The 26,298-nt window shown below is 37.6% G+C and overlaps 2 protein-coding genes across 2 annotated transcripts in view; one reads left to right on the top strand and one right to left on the bottom strand.

The window, feature by feature from the left end:
* The first annotated feature begins 6,420 nt into the window (after positions 1 to 6,420).
* On the top strand, positions 6,421 to 9,610 carry hrh3 (histamine receptor H3). Its single transcript, XM_081358961.1, has 3 exons — positions 6,421 to 6,876; positions 6,968 to 7,134; positions 8,383 to 9,610. Exons 1-3 carry the CDS (start codon positions 6,498 to 6,500, stop codon positions 9,295 to 9,297), a joined length of 1,461 nt encoding a protein of 486 aa, XP_081215087.1. The 5' UTR covers positions 6,421 to 6,497; the 3' UTR covers positions 9,298 to 9,610.
* A 708-nt stretch (positions 9,611 to 10,318) lies between these two features.
* Positions 10,319 to 26,298, bottom strand: part of vps35 (VPS35 retromer complex component) — a 36,686-nt gene continuing 20,706 nt past the window's right edge. The window contains exons 13-18 of the mRNA XM_081358847.1: positions 25,562 to 25,717; positions 25,073 to 25,195; positions 21,985 to 22,164; positions 21,520 to 21,759; positions 17,372 to 17,515; positions 10,319 to 11,344 (exon numbers count right to left, since the gene is read on the bottom strand). Coding sequence (XP_081214973.1) covers positions 11,165 to 11,344; positions 17,372 to 17,515; positions 21,520 to 21,759; positions 21,985 to 22,164; positions 25,073 to 25,195; positions 25,562 to 25,717 — 1,023 coding nt within the window. The 3' untranslated portion in view covers positions 10,319 to 11,164. The remainder of the gene's footprint in view (positions 11,345 to 17,371; positions 17,516 to 21,519; positions 21,760 to 21,984; positions 22,165 to 25,072; positions 25,196 to 25,561; positions 25,718 to 26,298) is intronic.

The following is a 26,298-nucleotide window of genomic DNA, read 5'->3' as shown; positions in this document are numbered from 1 at the left end:
GAACAAACCGACCTCAAGTTGCTGGATGATGCCGTTATCTGCAGGTTACAAAAAGTCGAGGCAGAGTAAAGATGACTTTAAAAAATAATGGAAAGTGAATCATCATGCAAATGCTGGTGGATTTCAGGAAGAAGAGGGTCCAAACTATCCCTGAGTAAATATGCATGGGAATGTCATTTAGTAGATTTTTTTATTATTATTATCTAAAGTGTCTAACAAATGAGGAACATCACAATAATTTATTATGCAAATGTAAAATAAAGTAGTAAATTTAACCGAATGAAAGAATGGTATAGAATAACTCTATAGACTATCAATACACACTGAGGCTTTCTGAAAAAGTTTTTCATGCGCACTAAAATATATAAAAGTTATTAAAAAAGAGCCCAATGTACTGTGTTAATATGAAGTAATTTTCCATATTGGTTTAAAAAAGAGAAATGTCCCTAAACTTAATATATATACATGTATATATAATTTTTTTTTCTCTGATTTTTGCATACATTCCAAAAAAAGTCAAGCCTTTTTTCAAGATTTACGCTTTTCAATTAATAGCAAAATTCCATCGAATTGAATTGAATAATCCTTACATATTATTCATATTTTGAATTAAGAAAAAAATATTGAGCTTAATAAAACATTTGGTATGAATCAAACTTAAATTTAAACACATGTAAATAAAATGTTTTATTAAGCACTAGTTTATTTTACTCATTTAAAATTCTAAAATTATTCATAATATGAATAATATGTAAGGATTATTCAATTCCAAGGAATTTTGCTATTAATTGAAAAGCGTAAATCTTGAAAAAAGGCTTACAATGTTTTTGCGTAGCATTCATTTTTACAGGTTCAGTGCATTCTGAATGTAATATGCATTCGAAACGTTTTGCATTTTTGTCTGTGTATATTCTATCTCTTTTTGTATAGGTCTCTTCTATTTCACTTCCATCCCAGTTGAGCATCTGACAAATTAACTTCAAGTCTATATACTTTGTATAAACTCTAGTATGAGATATTTTTTTGCAAATTACTATTGTTCCTCTTCATCTTCCTCTTCTTCTTGTTGTATTTACATTAAAAACTTAAAGCACAAAACAAAAACTGTGTGAAAAAGAAATTCCGATAAAATCAGTTTGAGTATGGGTTTTTCATTTATGACAGAGCCATCTTTCCCCCTTTTGTGGGAAAGACGCTTGCTTCCTATGAAATATGTGAAAGCAAAGATAAACTGCTGAACAGGAAGACCACAAACTTCAGCCTATAATTATGTGCTGCTTCCAAAACCGTCATTCGTGTGATATGGCCCCCACTTCTTGCAATTAACATAAATTAGTGAGTGTTTGTGAATGAGGTGAGCAGAGAGATAGAGAAAGAGAGTCTATGATGATGGTAGTGGTGGAGAGAGAACACATCTGTTACTGTTTTGCACAACACAAGCACCATGATTATGATTATCTATTTTGGTGAATTTGAGTAGGTTTTGTATACCATCTTATTCCCTTCATATCCAGATGTTTCTCAAGTATTGTCCAATAGCTGACTGCAAAAAGTACTAACAATGTTTTGTACATGTTAAGTTTTGCACTGCTGCCCAAATTGTTCATTTCATTTCAGTTTCTTTTGTGTGCCATCTCACTACACAGAAAGGTGCTTTATGCATGAATCTCTCTCACTCTCTCATTACTCTGTCTCTGAAAGTCCACCGGGTATGCTTTTGTGCTGTTGAAAACGACTACAATAATGGAACTACAGATCCAAAAAGGGTCACAAAAATGACCCAACTCTACAAATAAGATGCTCAATCACAAAAGATTAAATGCTCTCTATTTCAGTCCAGTGGTCAGCCGGTTCATTCATAATTCCTCTGTCTCTGCCTGCTAATCTCTGGCCTGTAATGTGACTTCGATGCCAGATAGGACTCAGACTAAATGATTATGCTCCATTCAAACACACTCTGACCAAAAAAAAAGTTTTATTACACATGAAATCATTTATGTAATGAATATTGCATTAAAAAAAGCTCATAACTATTTAAGCACATAGACAACAGTACACACTTTCTGCTGTGTTTTGTAAAAAAGAAAGCTCACGGTTGGGCATGGGCAATATTACATGTTGCAAATTAGTCCTGGCGTGGCTTTCATGTCTCTTTACTATGCTCTCAAGAGATGTGACATTTAAGTCTCCATGAATTCATTTGACCTTCCTGGGTATTGATTTTTTCTTTGCAGTTCATTGCAGGCACAGCGTTTTTAATTATGACAAAACTCAAACTGTCAAACATCATATTTTAGGTTAGTGGTTCAGGGAGACGATAAGAATGAAAGGTCACCCGCTATTTCAGACCAGTTTAGGCAATATGTCAAGGTAATCTCCCAAAGTAAATAATGATACTGGAAGGGAAAGTTGTTGTTTACTCTGCTATTGTATTTGAAATAAGATTTTTTACCTCCCTTTGTGTTTTGAGGATCATCTCTATGCAGTGCCACATCCATAACATAAACAGGCTTATACTATAATGACCTGTTACAATCAGTGATAATAACATCTGGCATGCTGGTCCAATATACCGTATGTGGATTTAGAGAGGTTTTTTTTAGTGCGGTAGGCCAGCTAGACCAAGTTAAGAACAGCGTGGCAATGCAAGGAGACAAGTTAAACCATCTGACCAGCAGGCTGGGAGACCAGCTAAACCAGCTAAGACCAACAATCCATCTTATGCCGGTTTGTAAAGTAAGTGATCTTTCGCGCTTTCGAGCCTATCCCAGGTGAAAAAGACATAGCCTACTTTTAAATGTATTAAAAATGTACTTTTATAACCTATGTTTGTAGTACAAAACAAATATACTAATACATTTAACAGTACGTCTTTTTCACCTGGGATAGCAATAATTAATTCAATTAACATATTGTTTTTTATGCTGCTAAGAGGACCGATGGCCAATTACGCGCTGCAAAGTTCTGGAAGTGAAATAAAATGCAGATTCACTCTCGAAATTGCATTATTGACAAAGTGATGTCAAAATAGATACACGCAATGAAGGCTAAATAAATGCATACTAATAGATTACTTGAAAAAATATTCGTATCAATGGGCCTACAGTATATTTTAAATTCCATTCCAATTATTTGTAAAATTGCTATCCTTGTTATGAGCCGTTGCAACATCTGCAACCTCGCTAATTTCACATGCTCAGTGATTTAATTCTTAATAAACTTAGCTAAAGTTCAGGTAAATATTGAATTGTGCATCTGATTAATAAAATAAAGTCTGCAAATCCATTAAAATAATTTACAACAACTGCAAACATGCAACTGTCATTTGTATCGCAACATGTTGTTTATGATGTTGCATAAATCTAAATTTTAACAATGAAAAGTAATATAGCCTATGCAGACAGTGATGCATGTGCAACAACAATAATGTGCATAGTTCTGATCTACTGTCTTAACATAATAATATTACTTATTCTTAATCATAATATGGTTAGTTTTTCTATTAATATCGAAGGCTATAGCCTGTAGCTCTTTTTGACACATTTTGTATCAGGGGTTCCTGCTCCATGTCTCTATCGCCTAAGGGGCCCTTTCCTTGCCCTGAAAACGCTGAAGACCCCTGCCATAGATGCATAATTAAACTCTACTGTGTTTCACAGTCAACATATGGCTTTTTGCCCAGGGTAAGGGTGTTACACCTTACATCAAGGCGACATAATGGATGGCACTCCGTGGAGGTGAAAAAAAAAAAGGCATGAGATTTCGGCTGTTTTTGTCAATTGTAAGTTTAAATTTAAAATGTTTGTGATTTTAACATAATAAAAGTATGCGTTTAAATGTTTTGACTCTTGCTTGAGCAACTTGCTATCTATATAGTAGGCCTAGGCTAAGGCATTGAACAATAGGCTACGTTGTTATTTAGTGTGTTTAAACGTGAATAGGTCTCTATGAAAGATTGCGGTATAGACCGGAGTAAAGATAGTTTTGCGGTTTGATATTTTGTATTCTTTTGTCTACGGTGAAATGAGATTCGGCTGTTTTTGTCAATTGTAAGTTTTAATTTAAAATGTTTGTGTGTTTAATTTAGTGTGTTTAAACGTGAATAGGTCTCTATGAAAGATTGCAGTAGACCGTACAAAGAGAATCGTAATAGCCTGAGCAATCCTGACAAAAAATGTTCAGTAAGCGGGGGATTCTCCAACTAGGAGCACTTTTGGCACTGTGAGTTTATGGAAAATTCACTCTCTTAAAACACTCTTAACCCTCTGGGCTTCTTCATCCGAAAACGACCGAAAACTTAAACGTTTCGAAATGTTTATTTTTTTTTGCTTCATCGGATGGGGGTGAAACTTGGTGACTTTTGTTGTATTACCTATATGAACACACAAAAAAATCAAGGAGATTATTCTGATATGTTAAAGGGTCGTAAAAAAAATAGTCACACTTAGCTTCCTCCCGGTCAAAAACGGGCGACATAGGAAATGAATGGGAAATACGAAAAAATAGAAAAACTCAGAGAAACGTTTGGTGGTACAAGCTACAGATCAGCCACTGTGCTGAAAAAAAGTGTACAGCAATGAAGGGGTGACACTCTTAAACATCAAGAGTGCAAATATGACAGCATTTTGGCAGATTTCTTTTGGCCGTAAAGCAATTGTTTACATCGCGAGACCTGATATCACGCGATACTTCCTGACACGGCGGCCGGCGGCCCGCCGGCTCAAAGTTGCAAGTGCGGATTTTCCGCTCACGGGCACCAGGAGGGTGCGAAACGACCACCATTCAACCCGAAATAAGTAATATAACCATTCCAATGACTCCGAAGCTGTTCAGTTAAGGTAAAAAAGTTACTTAGATCACCTTTAAAGTTGATAAATGCCACGATTTGGGATTTTTGCCTACAGCATTTCATTTTTGCTCAGGTCTATGTTTATTATAAGTCACTCACACATATATTGTAAGTAATGAACTATTACTACTTGATTTAAAATACATTTAGATCCACATCATTGGTTATTCTTATTTTTTCTTCTTAAAAACTGTAGTGGTGGAAAGTGGTGGAAATGACGGTTTATGGTGGAAAGATTATTTCTGTTTATTTTTACTTAAATTGCCAGCCCAAAATATTTTTAACCATGTATTTTATTATTTAACATATATGAGTTGAACAGTATACCTAATAGTTTTAAAAATAATGATTACAAATGATATGCAAATGATATGAACCTGCTCAAAACATTCATAGAAATATAGATAAATAAAAATAAATTTAGAGTGTACTGGAATGATGATATATAAAGTTCTCAGTCCAAAAGCACAAATATGTCATGAGAACATGCAAATAGCACACAAAAACTATATAAATCATGTCCAAAGCTACGCATGTAATTTCTCAGTGGTGGAAATTACATTTTAGCCGTTTTTCTGCTATTTTAGCACTCCCTCATGTCAGGCTTAGCTACTTTTGGACTTATTATGTTGTTTACTCGTAATAAACATACATACATACATTATTTTCATATTTGTTGTACATAATTCAACCGAACTACAGCCAAGAAATGACGCTGAATAAAAATACTCTGTATAAAAGCTTGAGTTACCTTGATTTATTTTCTTGTGCGGAAGAGCACATGTGCCTGAAGTTTCATCTTCAACTAATACGTCCTTTTCACTATTATTTTCATGATTACCAAGTAAATAAAATATTTAAGGTGGAGCTATTAAAGTGGATTTTGTTGAAGGAGAAATGACGGAAAATCTGGGGAGACTTATTTCATTCCAAAAATAGTTTAAAATTATGATATACATATGGAATTTCGATGGTATGATATTATTTTATTTGTCCTTAAGACAAACATGTTAAAAAATATTTTTAAATCGATCCTTTAATATAATTTTTTAACATTCAAAGAGGGCCAGCCTGGGTTGGGGACAAGCATAAAACTGCAAAATCTGCTAATAAACAGCCTTGCAAAAGCATTTTTAAAAGAAAAAAGGGGCAAGATTTGATGGTTACTAGGATGTTGGAGCATGAACTTCATAATGACAGTTTATTTGTGCACTTGTTTATTTATTTACAAAAAAAGTCCAAGGACGCAAAAGTGCCTGTAGTTGGAGAATCACCCAACAACTTTTGGACTGGAAATAAAAAGAATGAAGACATGTGGTTCAATTGCGCATTGCAAAAGCGGAATATCATATAGCCTATGTGAAAGCACAATAAGCGCGTGCTGCTCCTGCGTCGCATACGTAATCCAAGACGCACCGCATACGCACTGCAAACGGAGTAGGCTATGTGTGAACCTGGCGTTAAGTAATCCTGGAAGAGGCATCGACATCAGACCGAGCAGCGTTAAATAAGCAGCCAATGAACGCACGGTGCCCTATCGGTATAAAAACCCGACCGCCCGTGCCTCTCGTCTCGCCGAACTGTGAATGAGCAGCTCAGTCACTGTCGGGCGCGCGGATGGCGCGGCAGCTTTTAAACGCCGACTGTCATGCATAATCGCTTGTTGACGGAGGAAAACGGCGGCAACACCATGCAGTCTTTATTGTCCGTGGCTCACTCTCCCGGGATTCCTACAGCCGTTTCATTCATGTGGAAATCAGGAAATCCGCAGTCGTCCAACTGGTCGGGGCTGGAGAGGGAAAACGCGACTAGTCTCGGCGACTTGGACACATTTGATAACCGGCGCGCACAGTATGGCCAGTTTACTCCATCCACCTCAATATTCCTGACAGTTCTCATGACACTGCTGGTGTTCGCCACGGTTCTCGGGAACGCGCTTGTCATTTTAGCTTTTGTGGTTGAGAAAAGTTTACGCACACAAGGCAACTTTTTCTTTTTAAATTTGGCCATAGCGGACTTTCTTGTCGGTGAGTGATATTGATGAAGTTTTTTGCATGTCAGTTTTCGTTTTAACTCTGCAGTGTGTTGAAATGTAGCTGTGTTTGAATGGATTTTCAGGCGGGTTTTGCATCCCCGTGTATATTCCCTATGTCCTGACGGGTGAGTGGAGGCTGGGCAGAGGTCTGTGTAAACTGTGGCTGGTAGTGGATTATATGTTGTGCACCGCCTCAGTCTTCAACATCGTGCTCATCAGTTTCGACAGGTTTCAGTCCGTCACTAAAGCGGTGAGTGTATAACACACACACACTCACACTTGAAAACAAGTAGACATAGTTCCATATGTCTTTCAATTGCAGAAAAGGTAATTTATGGTAGAAAAAGGTTCTTTAGATTATTAAAATGTTCTACACACACACAAGTTATTTTAAGAACTGTTCACGAAAAGGTTATTTGAAGAACTAAACTTTTTTTTAATGTAATCTCTGCGAAACCCTATTTGGTTGGCTATAGGCTACTTTTATTTACTGTGTAGCTACAATTAGACTATGGCATTTGAGCGCTCCTAATTAGTTGAAATCGGTTTTGGAGAATAATAATTCAAACTAACGAGTCTGAACCACCACTGACAAGAAACGGCAACAAAATAAATGTTGGTTTTCAGAGATGAACACAGGCAATAATACATGGATGATTCACAAGGATATCTGTGGAAGCTTGTTTCCGCCACAGAATAAAACATTTTTAAAAAGATAATTGCGACTTTTTATTCCCCTCAGAATTGCGAGATAAAAAAATTACCTTTTTTATTTCTTATTCTGTGGCGGAAACAAGCTTCCATAGCTCACAGAAAAATTAAAATTCTGTCGTAATCTCCTCTCCCGGTTGTCGTTCCAATGACATATTCCTGTGGAAGAGTTAAATGCACTTTTAATGTGGAAAAACACTTTGTCTTTGAACATAGATAAATCAGCTTAAGTAAATTATAAATAGCTACACAGACCACAATATTACAAAATAATTGCCTACTGATACATGTTTTAATGCCTTGACGATAAAAATACATGGTAATGATGAAAATGAAGATTTTTCAGATTATATGTGGTTTCCACATAAAACAAGCATCACTGTGAACATTTCTATATAGACAGTTCCATTCAGGAGTTAGCCGTTCACATAAAGATGAATCAAACCAACACGAATACGTTTTTACATCACATACATACATACATAAATATTTGGACAGACACAGTGAGTGCTGATCTACAAATGCCATGCACACTTTTACACTTGTCAATCATATGTCAACATTTATTTATATCCCAGCATGCAGCAGCGCGCAAAAGCATGAAACCAATTGCATCTGCTTTAGAGATGAATGCACTGAGACATCCGTTTAATCATAATATTTAATTATTTAATCTGGCAACCTATCATCTATCTGTCTGTCTGCCCATCTGCTGTTCTTTCGTTCGCTCTGTCTGTCTAGCCCTACGTGTAATTCATATTAATTCAGTTATAAATCTGTATTTCAGGTGAGTTACCATTGCCAGAAGGGGATCACCAGAGAGGCTGTTTTGAAGATGCTCTGCGTGTGGCTGGCAGCGTTCCTTCTTTATGGTCCGGCTATTATCAGTTGGGAACACATCGCAGGAGGAAGCGTAGTGCCAGATGGAGAGTGCTATGCCGAATTTTACTTCAACTGGTATTTTCTGATGACTGCCTCAACTGTTGAGTTCTTTACCCCTTTCATAAGTGTCACTTATTTCAACCTCAGCATTTACATCAACATCCGCAACAGATGCGCAGTGAGAGAAGAACAGCCGACTCACATTCGGCTTAGGAGCCTCAAAATGAGGCCGCTCAGAGCCGGCGATGTACAGCGTGTGTTTTTTGTGAGGCCTGTAGAGGAAAGTGGGGCCGCAAATTTGCCCTTGAGGTCACAGTGCTGTCGGTTAGATTCTACTGCAAAGGTGTCCGCCATCGAGTTCCCCAATGGCAGACAGACTAAACGAAGAGACAGCACTATTGCAGACCTGTCTCCTCTGCAGGTCGGAGACCGGCTCCTGCCATCCAGTGAGGCACAGTTTCATTATGTGGATCATTCGTCTGGATCACACAGACATCGCCCTGATATGGTTGCCAGTCTAGCCAGCCGCTTTCGCCTATCTAGAGATAAGAAGGTGGCGAAGTCTTTGGCTGTAATAGTTTGTGTTTTTGGACTCTGTTGGGCACCCTACACACTGTTGATGATCATTCGGGCAGCATGTCACGGTCAGTGCGTCCAGCACTACCTTTATGAGATCTCGTTCTGGCTGCTGTGGATAAACTCATCCATCAATCCAATCCTGTATCCTCTGTGCCACAGCAGCTTCAAAAGAGCCTTCAGCAAATTACTATGTCCGAGCAAGATAAAAATACAACCTCAGAACATTGACCAGAAGTATTAAATTTATGAGGATGACTGTTTACAAATGGGGCTAGTCCCCCCACCCCCACCCTCACCCTCACCCTGCTTAATGTGCTTGTATCTAGCAGTAATGAACAGTAGCACAACATTTTCATGTACATTGTGAATAAAAAGACAAAGACCTTTTATCTACTTATTTAAAAATCTACATTTTTCTATGAAATTCAATAATGAATGATTGATTTATGTATAAATGTCTGAAAGCGTCCAGCGCAGTGCCATGTTTGCCTTTGTATGTGTAATAAATAAATAAATAAAAATCCCATTTCAAAATAAACTACTGGTGATGTTACAAACATAATGGAGTGATATACCTCTGGAAACCACGGTCTGATATAGACCAGCCTATCCATAATCGTATACTGATTGTACATGACATTTGTAAAGGGATTGCTGGCGAAGCCTGTAGTTCCTAGCAACTGCATGACCTATAATTCCTATAATCATATCTAAGAAACCAATTAATTATGGATTATTTCAGGGCTTATAGCAAAGTCTGAACACTTGAATCAATCTAGTAAGATGTACAATGCATTGAGATTCTCCCTTTAAACTGAGTGAGAAACCAATAGACAATACTATTAATACTTGCATTCACTGCAAAATCTGGCTCCGAGGTATGCTTATTAACAATAAGAGGTTGAAGAAAGCATGAAATTATGTTATGTTATAGATCTCATTGTGAATTTTTTAATCTATTATTGGTTTATTTCATTTTAAAATGTTTTTTTTGACCGTCTAATGTTTAATCAAAATGTCATAACTGGATCTTCCAGTTAAATCGATAGACTTCTCTGGTGACGCATCCCGGACTTACCTAATCATTTAGTCTGCTTGAACCCAGCCTTTCCACAATCGACTGGAAGCTTCCTTCATTTTTGAGTGCAACATCCACACTTGGGTAGAATAAAGTCTCCATCCTACATTCTTTAAAAAAAAATCTGTTATATTCTGGTACATGTCAAATTACGTGACTTATGAAATAGTACTTCTACAGGCCTGTGGGGTTAATATTTTTTATTTGTGCAAATGCCATGAAATCAATGATATTTTGTTGTAACTGATTTACAATTAGATTATACATACAATATATGAAGGGAGAGGGAATCATAATTCAAAAAAGTAGACAAGATGCAAGAGAAGGCTTTTGACATTGTTTCGATTCACAGCCACAGCTACTCGTCTATACACACGTTCACCCATTCCACGTATTAGTCAACACACTGTCCCACTCCACCAAAGAGTCTGCCGTAAAGTAAAAGGGCGAGAAAGAGACTATTCATTAGTTACACAAAAGTCTTTAATTCAGCATGGCGTTTAAAATATTAATGCTGAAAAAACGAAATAGAATCAAGTGTAGGTCCTCTAAACAAACACCGTAACAATGCATGGCTCAAAGCCCTGCCCTTTTTCTCCTGTTTGGCCGGCGGGGCAAGGAAGTGGTGTAGCAACATTAAATTATTATTATTATATTTTTTTTTTCACTCTCTCTTAAATGTATAGTTTTTATTCTTGCTCATTTGTATGGCAACAATAGTATCAAGAGGGAATGGTAGTCTGAAGGAAGCGCAGAGTAGGAGTGCAATGCATACACTGTTCTCTAAGGAATCCACAAGAAAACGCCTCACGAAATGAGAAAGAGGAAGGAGGGAGAGAGAGTAAGACAGACAGGCAGAAGACAAAAACAACATACAGAAAGTATGAGCAGTAAGAGGAATGGGTAGAGAGGCAGGTGGGTTTGGCTTTGTTTTTCCCCTGGCTGGAATACCCTGGTGTGCACATGTGGGCATATACATATATCTCTCTATGCATGTGTACACAAATATAAATGTAGATGTGTGCGGCTCCTACAGCACCAGCCCTTCGTAAGCAGGTCCTTCGGACTCGGGCGACTCTCTCTGCAGACGCAGGTGCTCCAGTGTATTGTGGAAGTGTTTGTTAATCTGCTCCGTCTCCTCGCTCGCCTCCAGGTTTGGGAGATCCTCGCGGATCTTCTGGATCAGCTGATTCAGGACTTGGACCGTCACCTGTAAGACAAACAGGCACACAAACGAACAGAAAATGTAAATCCAGGCTGATCTGGATTTATACAGACAAAATTCGCAGAGACAGAAAGTAATGAAGAAAGTGTGGAGAGCTTTTCTTAGTAACAAAGTGTAAGATCTTAATATTCCCGTGATTAGACTATGGTTACTGATTATCATCACATATCTTTCTAAAAAACATATATTTCTATTTGTGTGGAAGATATGTTAGTACCACATGGGTTGATGTGTACCATGAAACAATGACAAGAATTGTCTTTCTGTTCAGTTGTCCTCATGGGCTGCAAGAAAAACCAATATGCGATGTAGTCCAATTCAACAAATGAACAAATTAGCCTTTTGAGTTGGTTCTGTTTATTTTGATTTAAAAACATGCAGCGAGACCAGTGCAGTCTGACGTCTACCGAATGACTCTTGGGTATCAGTTCTTTTAATGAAGGTTAAGAGGAGTTACTGGTTTGATTCAGTCTGCCAAATCATACTGAACTGAATTCATCAAAGTGGTCACTGAATCAACATCTGGCTCACTAAACTGCAAGTTATAATTATTTTCAGCGATGTCATTATCGAAATGAAGACAACAATGTGTTGAGAAAGATATTTGGGGTCAGTAAGATTTTAAACTTTTTTGAAAGATTTCTATTTCAAATAAATGCGGTTCTTTTCAAAATGACTATTGATCACAGTTTCCACAAAAATGATACGCAGCACATCCGCTTTCAACTGATAAATACAGTAAATGTTTCTTGAGCAGCAAATCAGCATAATAGAAGGATCATGTGACACTGAAGCCTGGAGTAATGATGCAGAAAAATAAATGCAGCCTTGGTGAGCATACGAGACTTCATTCAAAAATCTTACTGACGGAAGTGTATAGATAGATCTTTAGAAAACTGGAGGATATTAACCAACTTCTCCAGTGTCTCCTACAGATTTTTAAGTATAGACAGTTCTGTTGATTACAATGGCCATGCATTTCTTGTTTCTAGAAATGTGAGCGATCTTGCTCTCAGTGCAGACATGGTGCAAAAACTGCCAAGCACTAAAGCACTTACTGTGAGCACTGCGAGCAATTTACCCAGACGAGAATCTCACACAGCCAGAGACACATAAACACAAAAATAACTTTGGTGTCTACATCTACGGATTTATAGGCAGCATTTGATTTCTGATGCTGTTTTTTACATTATCACACAAGCCACGCACATGCACACACGCAACAATAATTTAACCGTTGCATTCGGATGTGAACATTTCGTTAACAGCGATTCGCTTACTGTAGACGCTGGCCGACTCGTGAGTCTCTAATTGATTCGATACCGGTAGCTACATCACAAACAGCCGTCTCTTCAAGCGATGTTCCATCTATTATTGCGAATCATATGCAAAGGATTAATCCTACATCATTAAATAAATCAACGCGCAGGATAAATCTGGCAATTGTAAAGCATTGTGGTTTCAAACTTTTCAGAACAGTAAACCATGCTCGCATTCTTCGGGACTCTCGATCAAAACCAAGTGGGATATTAGGTGGACATTTGAACATTCGAAGTGTTATTCCTAAAAACGATCAAATACAACTTGAACTATGAATCAAATTTGGATTTTTTTAATGCCCATCAGAAACATGGTTGCATGAAAACTCCCCTGCTGACGTTAAACGTGTATGGTTATAAAATGTATAGACGAGACCGAACTGACGGTAGGGGTGGAGGTGTGCTATTTTTATGTTAAGGATAGTATAAGGTGTAAGCAAATCCAGTGGTCTTGTGTAAACGACTTAGAATGTATTGGTCTTACTGTCTGATCAAATGTCATTTACTCAAACTGGAATATATAGACCATCTTCAAAGACTGTATATTATGAAAAATTAAACACTCTTATTAAAGAGTGCAATACTAATAATACGATTATTTTATTAGGAGATTTTAATATAAACTGGAACGACAAAGCACAAAGGAAGAAGCTAAAAAGTATAGTTTTTAGTCATTTTGATTTTCAGCAGACTATTGAAGGGCCAACTAGGGTAACTATCCTCTGAAACATGTACTGATTTGGCTTTCACTAATAGACCAGAAAGAATAAAGAAATATTACAATCTGGTAACAGGAATGTCTGACCACAATATGATTATGATTGTAAGAAAGCTTACTAAAAGGAGATTTAATTTAACAATTGCCAAGAAGGTCGAAAATGATAAAATACCTAAAAGTCAGTTAGGTCATTTTGAAAACGCAATTAAAGAAATAGAGTGGAATGATTATTTAATATGTAAGAGTATAGATGAAAACTGTAATTCTTTCATGACTGAAATTCAAACAATTATAGACAGTTATACAAGGGAAGTGAAATGTAAACCAGGACAAAGAGAATATCTACCATGGTTAAATGAAAAAATCCATCATGAAACAAAGGGATCTTGCTCTTAAAGTTAGCTCTCAGGTCTAAGATGGAACATGGCAGGAGTTTATTTACCACATTAAGAAATAAGGTTGTAAAGGAGCTTAGAAAGGCAAAAGCTACATTTTTTTAATTAAGGCTATCAGTGAAGCTAGAGGAAATTTAATATGGCAGAATCAAATTAATATGGCAGAATTTAAATAAAATAACTGGAAAATGTAATAACATACATAAATCAATAGAGTTAAATATAGAGGGAAATGTGACTAATGATCTAAATAAGGTGGCAGAAGCTTTTAATAATTACTTTAGAGATTCTAGAAAGTCTTTGGTTCAGAAGGTATCTGGTTTGAATTACTTAGTTACACCTATACATTTTAACTGCCTAATTCTAAAGTACATATTATTATCTCATCTCTTAATAGTTCAAAAGCAAAGGATGTATGTAGTGTGTATGGATACACTCATTCCTCCCATTCTAAAAATTTTAATTGGTCTATAAATGAAGGAGTGTTTCAAGTGTTTGGAAAAATGCAATAATTACACCAGTGTTCAAATCAGGTGATCACATGGCTACTAGCAATTATAGACAAATTAGTATCCTACCAGCAGTATCTAAAATTGCGGAAAATTGGATTTCTGAACAGATATTACATTTTAATAGTACTCCATTCTCTTTACATCCGATGCAATTTGGGTTTCAAATCACTCCACAGAAACTGCAAATTGTTTTCTTTTAGAAAATATAAAATCTAAATTGTACAAGAATTATCTATCTAGATTTAAAGAGAGCTTTTGATACAGTAAATCATGAGATTTTAATAAGTTATCAAAATATAATTTCTATAAAATTTCTATAATTTCTAGGTAATTAAATGGATAAGATCATACCTTGTTGATAGAGAACAGTGTGTCCGGGTAAGCAATAAGACTTCACAAATAGTTATTAATTCTGTTGGTGTACCCCAAGGTTCAATTTTGGGACAGTTGTTGTTCAGTTTGTACATTAATGACCTGCCGGACGTTTGTGCATCAACTGTTAACTGTCAGATGTATGCTGATGAAATGGTTATATATGAGTATGTGTAAAAGCAAAAACCAAGCTGCAGAACAATTATCAGCTGCAACGGTCAATGTCTCTAATTGGTTAAAAAATTCATGTTTACATCTTAAAGGGATATTTCACCGCTGGAAAGATGAAGGTGTATTTAAATTGGGTAATTTATGTAGTAGAAATGTGAAATTATTTTAGAAGTTGGTGCCTTCTAGACTGAGAAAAGCCAGAAAATGTATTTTTGGCTCATGTGGATGAACGACAACAACTCCCAGAATGCACTTGCTTCGCTGCCCTACGAGGCCACTAGTTGACTCGAAACTGAAAAGACGCCGTTTTATCGTGAGATCCCCCTATGGGCGGGTTGAAAACATGCAGAACTAGCTCCTACTACTGGTTGTAGTCTCTAGCCTCTAGCCAAAAAAAGCCTAAAAAAATAGGGTTTTTTTTTTTTTCAGACACACAATACAGAAATCTCTCGTCTCAGGGGGACATAAGAGAGGGAAGCACGGTCATTCGAAAATACTACCGGGTTTCTACTGATACAAAGCTTAATGCTAATCGGTGAAGTATCCCTTTAATGTTAGTAAAACTGTATGTACAGTACTGTGCAAAAGTCTTAGGCATGTTAATATCCTGACAACAGCCGGTATGATCTGATCAGACAGACTAAATCCAGAAGAACTGCGGGAACGTCTCCAAGATGCTTGAAGAAACCTTCCTGCAAAGCTACCTGAAAAACTATGCGCAAGTGTACCTGGACAAAAGTCGTTTTAAACGTAAAGGGTCGTTACACCATATATTGATTTGAATTAGTTAATAGAAGTTAAATCATAAATAAATTCAATTTGTAATTTTATTTTTTAAAGCATTCTCACTTTACAGCATTTTAACACAAGTGCCAGTACTTTTCACAGCTTTGCAGGAAGGTTACTTCAAGCATCTTGGAGACGTTCCCGCAGTTCTTCTGGATTTAGTTTGTCTCAGTTTTTTCTGTTTCTTCATGTAATCACAGACGGACTCGATGATGGTGAGATCAGATCATCCTGGCTGTTGTCAGATTCCTTGTGCATACACAAATCTCACTGGATTATTACAATTAATGGCAAAAACAATGTTTGGAAATGTAAACTGACATTTCCTACGGACACACTACAGCAAAAGATATAAATAACTGACTTAAAACCATTTTTGGGGGGGAGGGGGGAGACTTTTGCACAGTACTGTATGTTCTTATCAAAGTCTGCAAATAGAGATCCAGATTCGGATGTCATAGTATCAGGAATAAAACTATCAGTAGTCCATGAGTACAAGTATTTAGGCATAATAATAGATTCACAACTTAAATAAAAAAAAAAACAAGTTAAAAACGTTGGGAATAAAATATTATTTAATCTGGTCTATTTTAGACACATTAGAAATAATTTAACCACTGAGGCTTCAAAGTTATATGTTAATGCCATGATATGATTTCACATATTAATTATTGCCTTACCAGTTGGACGCAGACAGGGGGAATTACATTATAATCAATAGAAAGACTCTATAAGCAGGCTTTGGATAAATATTTATAAATATTGGATAAAAGGTCTAATTTATATCATCATTGTAAAATTGTAACTTTTTTTAAATTGGGAAAATATGAATTTAATTTGCGGATATTTTACTTGTTAAATTTTGCATGGTATGGCCTCACCTCCACTTAATGAGTTTATCAGACAAAATCTTAGACCTAACTCATCTACTAGAGCCACTACTAGAGGGGATTGTATAATACCACATAAAAGGAGTGCTTTTGGGCAGTCAGCTTTTTCTTATAGAGCTGCACATTCCTGGAATACTATACCTACAAAATTAAGAAATATTACATCTTTTTCTGCATCCATAAAACAGTGGTTATTGGATAATCAATCATGTTTTCATAATTTGGAGTAGTGGCTTGTTTTGGTCTCCTTATATTTAAAGTCATTCTGTTAATTAATGTGCATTGTCCCTTTTAAAATAAATAAATTCTAATTCAAATTCCCAACGCTGTTCTCCATTATACACATTAATGACAGAACAAACATGGACAGGTAAATGTGTCAAAGAAATTCAGCGTGGGAATTGTTTTCGTTTCGACTCTCCCATTTATTTCCACTTTTAAAGAGGCCCTTGTCCTTGGATGAAGCTCAGATGAGCGACCTCTGTAATAAGTCTGCAGTCTGATAGGCACACCTTGACTTTAACTGCATGTGTGTTTGTCTGTGCTTCCTCTTAGCCCTTGCCGCCCTGTGCCCTCGATGTGCTCCGGCAAGTCCTGACTCAATCTCCCTAAATTGAACACTGATACAGATGATTCCTCTCAGATGAGTGAGAGTTAGGTATAATCTAGAACTGCTTGCTCCAGACAAAAACGTGGAGCACGGAGAGGGAAATTGCAAATGAGTGAGAGACGGAGAGACAGAGCAAAGGCAACAGGTTTAAACAGAGCAAGTATTAAGAGGTAAAAGAAAGAGAATAAGAAAGATGAGGGGGTGAATGATCAAATGTGAAAAGGCATCTCTGGTCATACCGCATCATTCTCTCGCTCATAGAAGCAGATGTATCTGTTGAGGATCTCGATGAAGAGCTGAACTTGCAAGGACGGGTCCATGCACTGGTTAGCGATTTTCAGAGCCTTCTTTAAGCATTCCATCACCCTCCGCCCATCACGGATCTGACAACAGAAGAAAAAAAAAAAGATTTCAGTTCAGCCTCAAATTATTCCATTTTATCTTGGCAAAGGCACCATGCTTCAAGCGTATGGGGTTACAAATTGGATTGGGAAGCTCTGTTGTTAGGGGTAACACATACCTCCCAACAACATGCTGTGGAGCCGAGAGAAGCAAAACAGCATGATCCTATCTCTCCACATGTATGTATGAGTCACAACAACATTCTCTATTGATCTATACTAGAAGAAAATAAGCACTGCTACATCAGGTTCCCTGCATTAAGTGTCATTTCAAAGGGGCTGATGTGTTATTATTGAGCGCTGCAAGAATGTCAGTTATGTAATTCACTATACATTTAACTCTGAAATTATACACTTGACAACCTGCTTATGTCATACAGTCATAATATACATCAGAGTGAGTAGTGCTGGGCGGTGAACCGGTTCATACCGAATACGGTGTTTATTTCTGTTATGATGTGAATTTTTAAAATACCGCAATACTGGTGTATGTCGCCAGTTAATAACGATCGGAACGCGGCGACACTGTTTGAGAGGGTCCTTTTTCACTGTGGTGTTGCACGTGTTACTAAGCGTGACTTTGAAGATAGCTGTCAAATTATAGAGACAGAGCGCAATGCGTCATAATCTGAAGACCAAACAGTCCAACCGTCTCCATTGACTTTGCATTGCGAGAGGCTGCCTCCTTGTCATTTCTTGCTTCTAACAAAAGACAGAATAATGCCTAAAAGCTGCTGTGTGACAAGGTGTACAGCAAACAAGCTAAGAAACACAGAAATAAGTTTTCATTAGCTCCCGACCCCAAAAAAAACGAGCGTTTGAGGACATAAAAGTGGATACAGGCTGGAACGAATGGGTAAATTGTGGGATCCTGACACTCAGAATGCACTAAAAATACACTACGTGTGCAGTAAGTTAAACATTTGGTCACTGGTGAGTCAAATATCCAAATGTCAGTTTTATATATTATATTTCTGTAAGATAAACTATCCTGTGTTGCCGATTATGGTCTCCTCCAGCGGGCGTACGTTAGTTCTCAGAGTAATGAGACACGTGACGCTCTGTCTCAACTGTCTGTATCCACTTTTATGTCCTAAACACTCGTTTTTTGGGGTCGAGAGCTAATAAAAACGTATTTCTGGGTTTTTTAGCTTGTTTGCTGTACACCTTGTCACACAGCAGCTTTTAGGCATTTTTCTGTCTTTTGTTAGAAACAAGAAATGACAAGGAGGCAGCCTCTCGCAATGCAAAGTCAATGGAGACGTTTTGATTGTTTTCCCCCGGGTGTGGGCGTGGCCTAAATACGCTCTGTCTCTATAGACCCCTTCACGGTTGACGTCACAAGAAAATTCATGTTTACAAACATTGAAGGGGTCTATAGAGTATAGACCTTATGTAGCCCCGCCCCTTTTCAGCACTGCGCTCGTTGTCTTTTGACTTCCGGTCTGTATCTTCACAGCGATTTTGCGTTGTTATTAATGAACGGCTCGTTTTAAAATCTTCCCGGTCGACTGACATTTGTTAAGTCATCTGCTTTAAACATTACAGTCCTCATGATAACTTTCGTTAACTTTACATTAACTAAATCCACTTCAAAAGCTAATTACTCTACGCCATAGAAATATACAGAGCGACCGCAAAAACGGAAGTTAAAGGACAATATTCTAAAGATGTCGGCGCCCTTGTTTCTCTGGCGCATAAGGTCTATATTACAGTGTTTCCCATACATTGGTTCACAATATCAACACAGCCTTTTGGAAAATCTATTTGTGGTTGGCATTGACATCGTTGAATAAACATGAGCACTGCACGTTTCAAAATCAAAACGTGGCGCGTGTGTTTTTATATGAATGTATCTAAAGTGAATTGACGGTCTTTAGAAAAGTTTCTTTGTTATTACGATTGAATCTTTCTTTATCTTTCCTGATAAAGCAGCGTTTATGAGCGTTGCTGCATTGTGTACAGCCGTTACCGGGGAAACAGCTATTTCTGCCTCTCCTAAAGCGCCTCCTGCTGGCACCTCTTTGTAAACAGCCTTGCAAACCTATACTAGTGTGAATGTTCACTCATGACAGTAAAATAGGGCATTCTAAGTCAATCTGCTGCAGTATTTCCTCTCACTCAGTGAAAAATGTGTTTTACACCCAGTCATGCTTGTAAAAAAAAAATACCGTCATATACCGTGAAACCGGTGTAATTTAGAAAAATACCATGATGTGGATTTTTGGTCATACCGCCCAGCACTGAGAGTGAGTCAAGGGGAGGTGAAAGGTCATACAAATGATGCTTTAATTTTTAACAATGGATGTGCAAAGAACATAAAAAAACTCACTAAAAGTCAGATTCAGTCTTAACTTTGTTACCTCTCTACAAAGTAAAATATACTTTATGCTGCATTTCCTTACACTCATTAGTTAAAGAAAGAACCGATTCTGAACTGCCTAAAACAAGTTGTCAGTAATTCCAGTCTTACTTCCTGCACAAACCTACGCAAGTTTGTACAGATCTGCATAATACCAGCCTATGATCTTCATTGGCTGCCCACGAACAACGTCTACTTTGACCAGCTCTCAAACACTGTAGTTGTAGCGGAGACTTAAACCAATCACAACAACCAGGGCCTTCTGACCAATCAGAGCAGAGTAGGTTCTCTGAAAGGAGGGGTTTAGAGAGACATAAGGCTTGTTCGACGTGAACCAGCGCTGCACAGACCGATCGGTGAATGACATCAAAGTACTGTGAGAGCGAATAGAAAGTAGACAGCTCCTTATACTTTTGAATTGCTAGTCGAACAAGCCTTGAATCTTTGAACGAACCGTGTCTGACACTGAGAAAAGAGGTGATGCTGCAATGTATATTATGAGAAACATATATATATAGAAAGAGACCTCCAGAACAAAATTAGTAACCTTTAAATAGCATAATATGGGCACTTTAAATGGAGAATAAATACTGTAGTATGAAGTTGAAGTTGAACGATCACATCATAGCCACCACACTGCACAGCAAAAATGGCACACTGGTGCAATGCAGGAGCTAGTCACGTATAAGCATGAATCACCAACCGACTACTCCCCCCTCCCCCTATTTTGGCCAACTGGTCTTAATTCGTATTTTCTGAACATTTTCTCATGAAACCAGGTTGGATAAATACAGTGAATATTCAAACACACAGTTTGGGTATTAACAAGAAAGACAATCTTCTATAACTGAACAGACAACCTTAAATTTCCAGGAGCTACAACTGAATTTTGAGAGAGAAATGCAGAAAAATTCACACTTGTATATGAGGGGTCGAGATGCACAGGCAGATGGGACGTCACATTCTGAACCAACTGTGTACAGCCTACACAAAATGCTGCTTCTAAAATGAATCACTGCGTTTCACTGAAATCCCTGGCAGATTCATTTACAGTTGTGAGCAATTTACCCTTAATTATCATCTCAATACAAATGACTCAGAAAAACATCTTCCACCTACAGAGTCTTGAAAATGAAAAAATCTTCTAGAAAAGCTTTAAGCTTCAGAAATGACAGCAAATACCCAAATATCCAATCCTACTCACACTCTCATTTTCATACCAAAAATAACACGGTTCATTGTCAAAACGCCCACAATAACTTACTGAGATCACACAGAAAGACGACACCCATTGAGAAGCATCAAGACATGATCATTCTGACAGACTCAAATCTAACAGGTTATGCAAGAATAACCTCTTTCATCATGATCAGACATTGACTACTGCCACGATTATGGCACAATTGGAAAATAAACTAAAACAAGCGCATGAACATTATGTGCCAATTTGCGGTGAGGTCATAACTTTGTTCAAGACTATTCAATGAGACTTACATAACCTGCAATCCAATTACCAACTTAAGGGCAGTTAAATTTACAGTCACAAAAGAATTACTAATATTAGAAATTAAATTTTCTGAACACCAGATTCCATTGCATAAAACTGTGGAAGACATGGACCAACCTCTTCTCCACCTTTGTCAGTGTTGCGTCCTGACCAGAAAAGGTGGGCACAAATGCTGACTGCACGGCACTGGTCGGGTTTCTTCAGCAGTTTGGAGGCAGCCAGAGCGCACTGGGTACGCAGGGGCTCGTGGTTCTCTTCGCTGAAGCACCGCGAGCGCTCAAACGTGCCAATGATCAGGGTGATGGCGGCCAGCTGAGCCTTTGAGTCACTGATCTCGTCTTCATACAGAGAGAACGCCTTGGGACACACACGCAAAAATTAAGTCACTTTTCTAGAATTAATGTTTTGAGGTGTGAGAATCAGACAGTGAAAAGCAATTATTTTTTTAATCTAGTCTTGCTCTCAGGGTATTACCGTATCATTGTGAATAGTAATCAACATGAGAGGGAAGGATAAAGAATCTATGCATGTTAACCATCTTGATAGTGATCTATTAGGCATTTAATCAAAATGCTTCTCTACCTGAGACATGAACTCATAGGCAACGGTTTCGTGGTTCTCGAAGCCGATCTCTCCAGCCGCCAGAGCCCCCTGGAGGAAGAGCCTCAGAGGTAACTCTGCCAGCTCTGCTTTGATCAGAGCGCTGATGGTCTGATGGGCGAATGAGAAAATCTTCTGACATTTCTTTTCCCATTTATCATCCTGTGGAAGAGAAAGATTGACATGTATATAAAAAAAATCTCTTCTATTATGAACTGTGATTCAAATGCAAGTGCATTTCATTAAGTGTGAAAATATGACAGATGAGGCTTGTGTAATCATTCTTCCATGAGAAAGGAAAGGTGCACTTTCATTTTCACACTATGGATGCCAAATGCAGTGCTTTAAAGGCTTTCATTTAAAGGCAATTCAACTGTATTGTCTTAAGTTTTTTGGACAGAAAAAGATGTTTTTTTTCATGATTTTTCTCCTTGTCAGTCTCCATAAATTAGTCAATTAATTTACAGTTAAAGCTGCAGTCGGTAGTTTTTCCTCTTTTTGTCTCTGTTTGAAATCTGCAGTTGCAGTTATTCGCAGAATTATCAACTTTACGTGGGTTGTGCCTCGGCACGGCACAGCGCGGATGAATCCAATGTTTTGAGGAGAATGTGCGGCTGTCAGTCACTGCGCCGGTGTGGATAATGTCATTCGCAATCACAGATTCTACTTTTTGGAAGTATGGCCAACATAAGATGTCATCTGAACAAGTAAATAACATCCACTTTTGTTCTGACCAACTAAGGGGAAAAAAAGCATTGCAGTAAATCACGCTGATTAAATCTAATGAACGAATAGAATTATTTCTAACATACAGCTATGTCAGACCTGCCATGTGGATTAAAGCATTTAAAGGTATAGCGGAGGATCTTTCCGAATTTTAGATAAGAACCGCCCTCTCCACTTTTTGAAAAAATGCACATGCGCAACACTCTACCTGCTCCCGAGAGGGAACGCCTATTAAACGTGTGCGAGGTTCTCCTCGTGCACGCTCTGTTTACAAGTTGCTGTCGGCATCGCTCATACAAGATTACTTTCCAAAAGAAGATTTGCACTTTTTCTCCAAATAGCATGCCAAACTTTACCTGTCAAGTAGAAACTTCGCGACTGAGGCATCAGTGGGAGGCCCAACCTGTGTTTTCAGCGCACGCCATCGTGTGAAACAATCTCCCAAAAACACTCTGATCTTGTTTCTCTCTTCTGAGGCCTTTCTCTTCTTCTCATACAGTTCGTACAAACTTTTTCTCTTGCAACCCTCAGACATTTTCAAAGGACCCGGTGAAACGGTGAGCTTCAATGAATGGCTTAGCTCTAGCTCACCACACATAAACACCTGAAAGTGCGCATGCGCAGAAAGCGAAAACTAAGGGACGAGCACGTACGACGGCCTTACGTAAACATATCACCAGAATGATTGACACTTAGGTGGACCAATAGTTTACACTACCCACCCGGAAAAAGAAAATCCTCCGCTATACCTTTAATTTATAGAAGATTAAACTGAAGGAAAAAAATCTCTCAAATTATCTTCTGTATTTTATACAGGTGTGTAATTACACAGTGGCTTTGCTACCAAATCTAGTGAGCTGCCGACCTGAATATAAAAAAAACCTAAAAACTGAGAAACTAAATGTTTAATTCTGAATCATATTGATACAAATATTCCTATCTAATCTAAAATTAACTATTAATTTTTTTCTATTAGAGTAAAGGCCCCAATATATTTCAAGCGAAATCGAAGAACGAACTGGTGTGACATTATTTTGAACAAAATCAGGCCAAAACGAAGTTAGTTTTGTGTTCGTTTCGGGAGTTCGAAACAGCTTGCCAAAGCAAACTTTCCGGAAAAGTTCTCTCAGGAATTGCGATTGCGTAATAGGTAGGTGTGCTCTGAGGCTCCTCATTCTTTGACATGGAAATCTTCTCTGGCTAATTTCTTCTGTTCAGTCCCTCAAGGTCGGACGTCCGCAAGGAAAAACATAAACATACTAGAGAACCGCTGTATAGTAGAAAATGAAGTTGTAATTCTTAATTTCTTAATTGTTGAAAAAGTGAAAGAGAGATTGACACTGTTTTTTCATGTTTAATACGGTAAGTAAAGCTGCTTGCTTTAAAACAATCTATTGTATAAAGCGTTATATAAATAAACGTGACATAACTTTACTGGAGTGCCGAATAGCAGAGTTTGTGCAAACATACTCTTTGTTGCTATGATCAAATGCTTTCTTCAATATTTCATCATTGCTGTCATTTTTGTTGCGTGTTTATCTTAATAAAAGAAAAGCGAGCAGCACATAATATTTACATATTCATCTAAACACCGCTCTCAGTAGTATGGGTGGCGTCGGGATGTTCGCTAACAGTATAACGCTGCTCACATATTTCAAACATTTTACCCCAAAACAAAGAACAAAAAAGAACTTTGCCGTGAGTATACCGGGCCTCAATGCACTACAAGCTAACACTCAAAATATTTCAAACTAGAGTATGCTTGGGGGACCAAAGAAAAGATTTTATAAAATGTATTTCTTAAATCTGTTCACTTTAGATATTAGTATAATATGTTTAATGCAATTATTTTTAACATACTGTAATACTGAATTAATAAAAGTTACCAATTTTGTTCTGGTCAGAAATCATGACATCAATCATAGCCATTTCATTCGATTGAATCACAGTAAAACTAAACCTGAAAAAGTTGCTTTTGTATTTTTAAAATACAATACAATAAACCTCTTGTGTTCTTATCACGGTTAATATTGTTATACACAGTGTCTTGATTCAAGAGAATATATAGCTGCCATTATATTTTATTAAAGGGATCATGGGGGTCCTCAGCATTTGAGCAAAACATTTGAAAACCCCTGCTCTACTGGAGCACTATTGTCACATGTCTATATGACCACCAACAGAGTTGCTGCCAATTAGGAGTTTCTTAAATCATGCTTTTATGAAAGTTTCTATTCAGTTAGGACACTGCCTCTAAGGTTGCCATGTAGACAAAAGCAAGCACTTTTGCTTTAGGTAACGTCATGGCAGAGTGGGATGTTCCGTGGTCGAATGTGGGACATACCGAGGAGGAGTTTTCTTTGTAACGGAAGGCCAGATGATAAGCAGCGAACACCAGTGGGGGAAGAGTGTGTCGAATTCTCTGGTTCCCCCCAGCGCCAAAGTGTTTCCTGGCAGTGTTTAAAATCTGTGGGAGGCACGAAAGAGAGTAGATGAATCGATTTTAATAATTCATTAAGCAGCAAAATGACCTCATCAGCTGATTGAATGCAGAATGAAACCACTTTCACTGGGAGCTAATTAGACTAGTTCTGGCTGATGTCAAACAATCATGACATTGTCATTCATTTGCTTATGATGTTCCATCAAGGGGATTGTATCTCGTTAGAATCCAGCACTGGTGAAATGATCAAAGAAACATCCAATACTTTTTCCCACAAATAAGGAGTACTTGACAGCAGTGCATTTTTATAGACTTCTTTGATTAGAATCTAACAATGCCCTTCTCTGTCATATGATGAAAGGAGTGAGTAAAAGGGGAAAGACCACGTACCAGATACTGCTGGTCAGGGTCGTCTGAATGCAGCAGATGAATGAAGCGGCCCACTAAACTCTGTTCCTCTGCAAAGTCCTCTGGGTCAGGATCCTCAGCAGGCTGATCTGGCTGGTCCTGGATCAGCGTAGACACCAGGCTCAGGATTGCATCAACCTGCAAGGAAAGAGCCATGAGATTATGCCTGAAAAAAACAAAGGGTGGCTCTAAAATACACAAAAAGTGACTTGGGAATTTGGAGAGAGATCTGAATTGAAGTTGTACAATTTAAGCAAGTATTTGGAGAGTTTGTTTTTTCGATTTTTAAAATACTTTCTTCTCTCCATCTTAATGTGCAAAGATAAGTAAGCTACTGACCCTGTAAAGTGCAAACACTTAGTGCACTTTAAGTTTGATTTAAGTCAGACTAAAGGAATAATTTGTCTTTTTTTTTAAATGTCATGTAAATACTGACATGTCATGTAAATATAAAGTCTGACTGAAATCATACCACTCTCAATTCTGAACAGACCTGGATAATTCAATCATAGCTTGGCTTCATCCAGTCATTTTGTTTTGTATTTTTTGCAATTTTGAGTTCTAAATCTGTTTCTAAAAACTGACTACATAACCATTTGAATCCATGCTCTCTTTTCAACTGCTCAGCAAACAAGTGGGTAAAAATATGGTGCTTTTTTGGCACAGACCTCAGAAAACGCCAGAGCAGCTCCAACATTCTCCAACACAGGAATATAAAT

The sequence above is a fragment of the Scardinius erythrophthalmus genome (assembly GCF_964197995.2).
Source record: "Scardinius erythrophthalmus genome assembly, chromosome: 2".
In the NCBI taxonomy this organism is placed as follows: domain Eukaryota; kingdom Metazoa; phylum Chordata; class Actinopteri; order Cypriniformes; family Leuciscidae; genus Scardinius; species Scardinius erythrophthalmus.
This window is presented reverse-complemented; position numbering and strand designations above follow the sequence as displayed.

Coding starts and splice junctions, on each gene's coding strand:
- hrh3 (XM_081358961.1), top strand. CDS start 6,498: ATGCATAATCGCTTGTTGACGGAGGAAAACGGCGGCAACACCATGCAG. Junction 6,877..6,967: donor CATAGCGGACTTTCTTGTCG/GTGAGTGATATT, acceptor ATGGATTTTCAG/GCGGGTTTTGCATCCCCGTG. Junction 7,135..8,382: donor TTCAGTCCGTCACTAAAGCG/GTGAGTGTATAA, acceptor TCTGTATTTCAG/GTGAGTTACCATTGCCAGAA.